The following is a 6,311-nucleotide window of genomic DNA, read 5'->3' as shown; positions in this document are numbered from 1 at the left end:
TGTGTGTGTGTGTGTGTGTGTGTGTGTGTGTGTGTGTGTGTGTGTGTGTGTGCGCGCGCTGCAGCGGGCCTGCAGCAGTGACAGTATGGCTGCAAAGATAAGAACTATGGACAGTGGAGAGTAAAAGCTTTACATGAATGTGAGAAATGAATGCAATGAGAGGCAAAGACTGCACTCGCAGATAACAGACAACAACAGCGTAAAGCTGCAAATCTATTTAAAAAAAACAAACATTTAAATGACAATCCTGGGAGTATTTCAGTCTTTAAGGACGCTGTACAAAGAGCAGCAGTCGTTTGGTGCTGAGCTCGAGTATCAGCGTTTAACGCAGGGCAAATATCTGCTCTTTGGACGGGAAGTGCTCAGGAGGAAGAAATTAATCTTAATTAAGCTAATGAAGTTAGAAAGCTGAAGATGCTGTTCCCAACTGATTAAAATTGAACACCTATAAATAGAGCTGGGCAATATATCGAGTTTTTAAAAAAATATCGATATATTTTCATATGAGATATAAGATGTGACAACATCGTTTATATCGATATAGTCTGTGTTACGTTATAATTATACTTGTGGAGCCACAAGTTTGTCTCTCTTTCGTCCATTTTTGTCTCTACGCTGCGTTACTGGGCCTCGCCTCTCCTTCACTGAGCACAACAACCCCTCCCCAATAGCTTCACCTGCAGGCAACGACAAGATGAACACGGCAAATCTCCGTTAATGAGTTACCGCGGATCGCCCCGTGCGTGGGGCTGGACAGCGTCAACATGTTAGCGAGCTAACGACCTAAAATCCTTTCATTTTCTCAAAACTCGACAGTGCACCTTATGTGCAATCTGTCAAAAAATGTTTTAGTACGACTTTGGTAAGCTACGGAGCCGCACCGCTTGATGGATTGTCGCAGCATTACGGCTGAGCCTCGCGGAGTGATACGTACTGTGCTTCAAGGTAATATTACCATATTGTGTGTGTATAAGGACCATAAATGGCACCTGTAAGAGACACGGTTACGAAGAGGATTTCAAACTCCAGGCTGTCAGTCACACAGTAGAACTTGGGAACAGAGCAGCTGTGAAATCTGTCTTTGTTATTATGCTCAGCGTCTTTTAGTTTACATTTTGACTGCACAATTGTGAGCTCTTTGTTATGCACAAAAACAACATTGTGTTCTTTTATTTATGGAGCATTATTATTTAATAAATGCTGATAATTTATTTTTGAGTAATTTCTTCATGTACATCTATGCTGTATGTTAATAAAAGTGCCTGATTGACATTGAGACACAGCTTTGACTAAGAACTCTTTTTGTTCTTACTTTATGGCTTTAAAAAACAAAACAAAAAAAACCCCTGAGATATATATCGTATATCGCCATCCAGCTAAAAAATATCGAGATATGGATTTTGGGTCATATCGCCCAGCTCTACCTATAAATAACACAAATGTTAGACGTGGGTGCAAAACTCAACCTTATCCAACAGTCTGAAACGTTTTTCTCTGCATAGCTGTGGCCTTCTAATGCACCGCTGTGTGTTTTCTTTATCAGTTTACAATGAAGATCTATATTTATGCAAAGAGAAAACACACTAAATGGAGGCATTAACCACGTATGCAGATGAGGTGGTGTTGGAGGCTATCCCAGCTGACGCCCAAAGTCAGCTAAATGCAGCTGGATACATGCGGATATACAACCATAATCTTTCTAACAGTTTTAAACTAATAAAAACATTTTTTAAAAACCCAATAATATTACCCAGAAACATAAAATGATCTTTTGCCAAATCTAACAACATCCCACGGGGCAAGAGCACTATAGCCCTGCACTATGTTTCTATGAGACCAGTGTGCTACCTTCAGTTTGTCCATTATGGACTCTTCAGAAGTGTCTCCTGGCTCTGGGGATGAAATCATTTCCTCCCTCACCTCTGGCAGGTCAGCCACACCCTCTCCCAGGTAGAGACTCACTGGTGTGACCTGACAGCTATCCTGTTAAAAGAATGATAAACTGCTGCTGCTGATCATGATTATGGTACCAAACCAGTGTTTTTGTGGGTGCTGCTCACTGCTGCAGAGGCTGCAGGGCTGCAGGGTGTCCCATGGCCTTGGCTCAGCAGGACAGTGTGGATGTAGATGTCATCATCAGTATGTGTGTCACACAGGTAGAGCTGCAGCACGTCTCCACTGTAACAATCCAGAGCGCCCACCAGGGTGCGATCACAGCACAGTTTCTGGAAGTCGGCTGTTGCCTCAGGAGTCCAGCTGCCCTGCAGGAGACCAACCACAACACTCATTTATGAATCCAAACCATAAGAGCACTGAAAGCCAAAACATTCAATTAAACCATCACAAGATGGCTGAGACGCTGGCATTACCAAGGCACTGGTGCTGGAGTCTATAGAAAGGCTTGTCTTTGTAAGGAAACTGAAAATTAAACTAAGGCACAGACTCACAGAGGTGGGTTTAATTCCAGCGAGTGAAGATGGGACAGCTTGTGCTGGAAGAACCGAATAAGCCGACCTGGGAAACAGCCAGATAAATTTATAAAATATGCACACATCTCTTTTTTTAAATCATCCTTTCAACGAGAGCTTGCAGAGGCCCCTACTTGAGGAACTTGAGGTTGGCGGTTGGTACCACTGTCAAATCACCAAAGTCCACATAGTACACCTCCACTTGAGTGGGGGAGATCACCTTATGGATCACCACCCGGTAGAACCACACTCCGTCAGGTGACACGCAGCAGACCTGACCCCGTCGAACAAATCTCTGGGGAAGGCGATAGCACTCCGACATCTGAGGACAGGTGTAGCATCGTCTAGGAGACGAGAGGAGGAAAAAGAAAAAGATGGTACTGATCAGAGTAGGCACGGTTAAAGAGTCCGTACAGTAGCTGCTGCTGCTAACACATGCACCACCTCATCGCAAAGATCATGTTCTCCATAGCTCGGGCCTCCTCAGTCTCGCTGAAGCGAATGTAGAAATATCCGGGTGACTCCACCCGCTCCACCAAGACTTCCACCAGCTCTCGAGCACAGTGGCGCGTCGGTGGTTTGAGAGGCTTACTTTGGAGGGCGTCGAGGGGTACAGCAGGGCTGAGATGCACCGGAATTGCAGAAGTCTACAGACAAACACACAAAAGGCACTCGATAACATTTAGCTCCTCTTACAGGCTGTAAAGTGCAGTTCAGAGTCATCACTTTTAATGTCCGTGCATCAAGCATCACTGATTACTTGCTTTGGTCAAACCACAAAAAAAAAAGTGTTTTCAAACCATTTCCTTGTGTGTGTTACTGGTAACCAGCTCGTTGTTTTCATCATCTGATGGTGGGACAATTGGAAACGTCTGATCATCATTAAAACTCTCGCTCTCTTTTGAGTCTAGAAACAGAGACAAATACATTTCCTGCTTGGTTGAAATTGTAAGTAATTGTAATTCGTGACTTTACTGTGAACAAACATAAGGAAGAAAGATGTGGGTTAAACACTCATTTATATTTACAGTAACACTAAATAGTCATTCCTCATGTAAGCGAAGCAAACGGTGCAATGATAAATACACACCTGGACGTGTATTCTCAGTATCACGTATGGTCCTGATTATCCAGTCTTGTCCACTGCCTCCCTCTGCTGGTCTCAGGTGGAAAGTGTCACTCATGGCACCGACGAGTTCAGTGACGCTAACAAAGCCGCTCTGCTGCAGAGGCAAGTCCTCGCCAAAACACCTCTGGGAGGAAAGAAAGGAGAATATTTAAGATTCCCGAGAAGATGAGTGTGCATCTTTTATTAATGTCTGCTGTGATCGTAGGCGACCTCCAGGGTGGGGGGGAGCCAACAGTGTGTGTGTGTGTGTGACAGGTTGTTTCTATTAGTGATTAGGACGGCTCTGCTTCTAACATCCTGGATCAGTTTGATGTTTAGAAAACTCTCTGTTAACAACACAAACATGCAAACTTGTTTTTACCTTGTACTCTGCTGGCAGTTTGTGAACTGATAATCCGCCGTCCGTCTGACCTATGACCTGCAGAGTTGTCGACATGTTAATCATTTTCACACGTCTGTTGACCTCTTACGGTCATCTGTGATTAATACGGCGGTTTCAGAGCGACGACAGGGGCTGAGAGCGAGTCGTATACTCGCGCGTCCTTTTCCCCCCACATACATGAACTATAACAGCACTTGCAGACTTTACACTTGTTATGCTTGCGTGATTAAAACTGGGCTCAAAGACATATGCTGATAAAGCGGTGCGAGGCCTCACCGCTCGTAGTTTGTCCTTCAGCTCCTGATTGATGGTGCCAGCAACTCCGTTCTCCAGGATCTGCTGACGAAGCCCCTCCTCTAGCTAACATCACATTTAAGAAGAAGAAAGAAACTGCACTTAACAGATACGAGGTATACCAAATAGGATTTCTCACCATTACGTGACAGGATTTAGTAACAGCACTATTTCTGATTTTTCTGCTGTAGTGTGCCTGAACAATTACACCCCAAATGTTTGACCAAAACCAGAGTCTTTTAGGCGCCACAGTTTATCCAGTGAGAAGCAATGGAACATTAGACATTTCATATCTGAGATGGATTTCAGGTGCAAATGAAACCCAACCTGGAGGACATGGTTATCAAAGAGCTGAATCTCTGGGGAAAGCTGAGCTTTGGTTTCCTGGTTCTTCTCGTCCGCCCCCGGCTTGCTATCGACGGTTCCCGGCTCACTACGGGCAGAATCCAAGGAATTCTGGGTAGATGTCTGGTTCAGAGATGTTGGTTTCTCTGGAGCTTCAGCTGAAGAGGACGCAAAGGTGTTTCAAAATGCAGACTAGTGCAATAATACAAAGCCAAATTTCTCAGTTTCATTTCATTTACATGGCACCAAATCTAACAGTTAGAAGTGCAAAAAACAAACAGAGCGAAACAAAACTACAAGAAAAAGCCCAAAGGACGAACCTGGAGGTGTTTTTGGCGACTGAAGTTTGACATCTGGCCTTTCAGAATCTGGCCTGCATGTCCTCGGCAATGCTGGTTTTATCAGTCCACCCCTCTTTGTTGAGGCGGGTAACTTGAGCAGTGGCCTAGGGATCATATGCTCCCTCAGGAACACAAGTGAGCCAAACCTGCTCTGGCTAATGACAACCATATCTGCCGCTGCCCCCAACATCTCTCCAGTGGAGTAGAACCCATAGCTGCGAATGCAAAGTGGTCGTCCAAAGAAGCGCCAGAAAGAAGCCTCCAAGTCGGATAACCTAATGGGACCCTGAGAGAGCGGCCGCATTATTACTCCACTGAGAGTACGGTGACAGAAGAAAGAAAAGCCTGTCAGGTATCTTCTCTTCAAAATTCACGTTAACAGGCTAGACCTTATAAAGTGCAAAAAAAGCCAACAATCTGTGCTCTCATTTTGCTCATGCTTCATTTGAATGATGCTGTGCTTATACCAAGCAAATAAACCAGCTGCAAAATCTACAGCAGGCTTTAAAAGCCCAGGTTATAATGGACACAAAACATTAAACACATTTCATTCATACTTGTGAGAGCAGTATTCGCAGCTCTGTCCTCAGCTGTGCAGGGATGGCTGGAGGAGGGGGGCCTCTTCTTGGGAGGACCACATAGTGGGACACAGAATGAGTTGGAAAGTAGCGGGCACCTCCCCTGCTGACCTTTTTGTTTGGCTTAGAGCGCTGCTTGGTCACCAGCTCCTCGATGCGTCGAGTGGTCTCGTGACCAACAGCTTCACAGGAAACCAGAGCGAGAGTGTCAAATACTTAAACCTGTTCAAGAGTTCAAAGACAAGAGCGCTGATGCCTTAATGAGACGCTACCTTTTAAGAATATGCTCCCATCTGGCCTGAAGTTAATGGACACCACATCAGGCATCTCCTGACTCATATCCAAAATGTTCCTGAAGCCCAGGACTTTCAGGGGCATCGAATGGCCCAACATCGTGGCGTAGTCTCGTAGGAGCTCTTCCGGAGCTAAACCATTCTTGGATGAAATGAGCAAGGAGCGAACTTCCTTCTTCAGTTGAGCCAAAATGTTCTCATGGTTCATCTTACCTGAATACATCTGGAAAACACAGCAGCTGGAAGTCAAGAACCTGGCATAGAGGAGAACCGCTGACACCCTACCTTTCTCTACACACAAAACCACTTTACTAAATATGATTCTACAATTTAAGTGTGAAGGCAAACGCATGGCTTTATGTTTTTTGCGTTTAGGTCCACAGGCTTGCCTAAAACAGGCTAGCTTAAGTTAGCTCCTGCCTTTAATTAGCTTGAGTTAGCTCCTGCCTCTAATTAGCTTGAGTTAGCTCCTGCCTCTAAT

General features: G+C 44.8%; 1 protein-coding gene across 5 annotated transcripts in view; it reads right to left on the bottom strand.

Annotated features, from left to right (window-relative positions):
* tdrd5 (tudor domain containing 5) overlaps positions 1 to 6,311 on the bottom strand; it is a 10,200-nt gene that overhangs the window by 3,061 nt on the left and 828 nt on the right. For 4 of the 5 annotated variants that reach the window (XM_005733185.2, XM_005733184.2, XM_005733182.2 and 1 more), the window contains 13 exons: positions 5,810 to 6,053; positions 5,517 to 5,719; positions 4,939 to 5,245; positions 4,601 to 4,776; positions 4,256 to 4,339; positions 3,959 to 4,015; positions 3,559 to 3,721; positions 3,269 to 3,375; positions 2,913 to 3,115; positions 2,603 to 2,812; positions 2,448 to 2,514; positions 2,061 to 2,261; positions 1,849 to 1,983 (listed from right to left, as the gene is read on the bottom strand). In XM_005733185.2, coding sequence (XP_005733242.1) covers positions 1,849 to 1,983; positions 2,061 to 2,261; positions 2,448 to 2,514; positions 2,603 to 2,812; positions 2,913 to 3,115; positions 3,269 to 3,375; positions 3,559 to 3,721; positions 3,959 to 4,015; positions 4,256 to 4,339; positions 4,601 to 4,776; positions 4,939 to 5,245; positions 5,517 to 5,719; positions 5,810 to 6,053 — 2,157 coding nt within the window. The remainder of the gene's footprint in view (positions 1 to 1,848; positions 1,984 to 2,060; positions 2,262 to 2,447; positions 2,515 to 2,602; positions 2,813 to 2,912; positions 3,116 to 3,268; positions 3,376 to 3,558; positions 3,722 to 3,958; positions 4,016 to 4,255; positions 4,340 to 4,600; positions 4,777 to 4,938; positions 5,246 to 5,516; positions 5,720 to 5,809; positions 6,054 to 6,311) is intronic. The other variant, XM_005733186.2, reaches the window with a different exon arrangement.

This window comes from Pundamilia nyererei, unplaced genomic scaffold (assembly GCF_000239375.1).
Source record: "Pundamilia nyererei isolate P.nyererei 1_Seehausen unplaced genomic scaffold, PunNye1.0 scaffold00050, whole genome shotgun sequence".
In the NCBI taxonomy this organism is placed as follows: Eukaryota; Metazoa; Chordata; class Actinopteri; order Cichliformes; family Cichlidae; genus Pundamilia; species Pundamilia nyererei.
The sequence above is the reverse complement of the archived record's forward strand: the minus strand, read 5'-3'. Positions and strand labels throughout refer to the sequence as shown.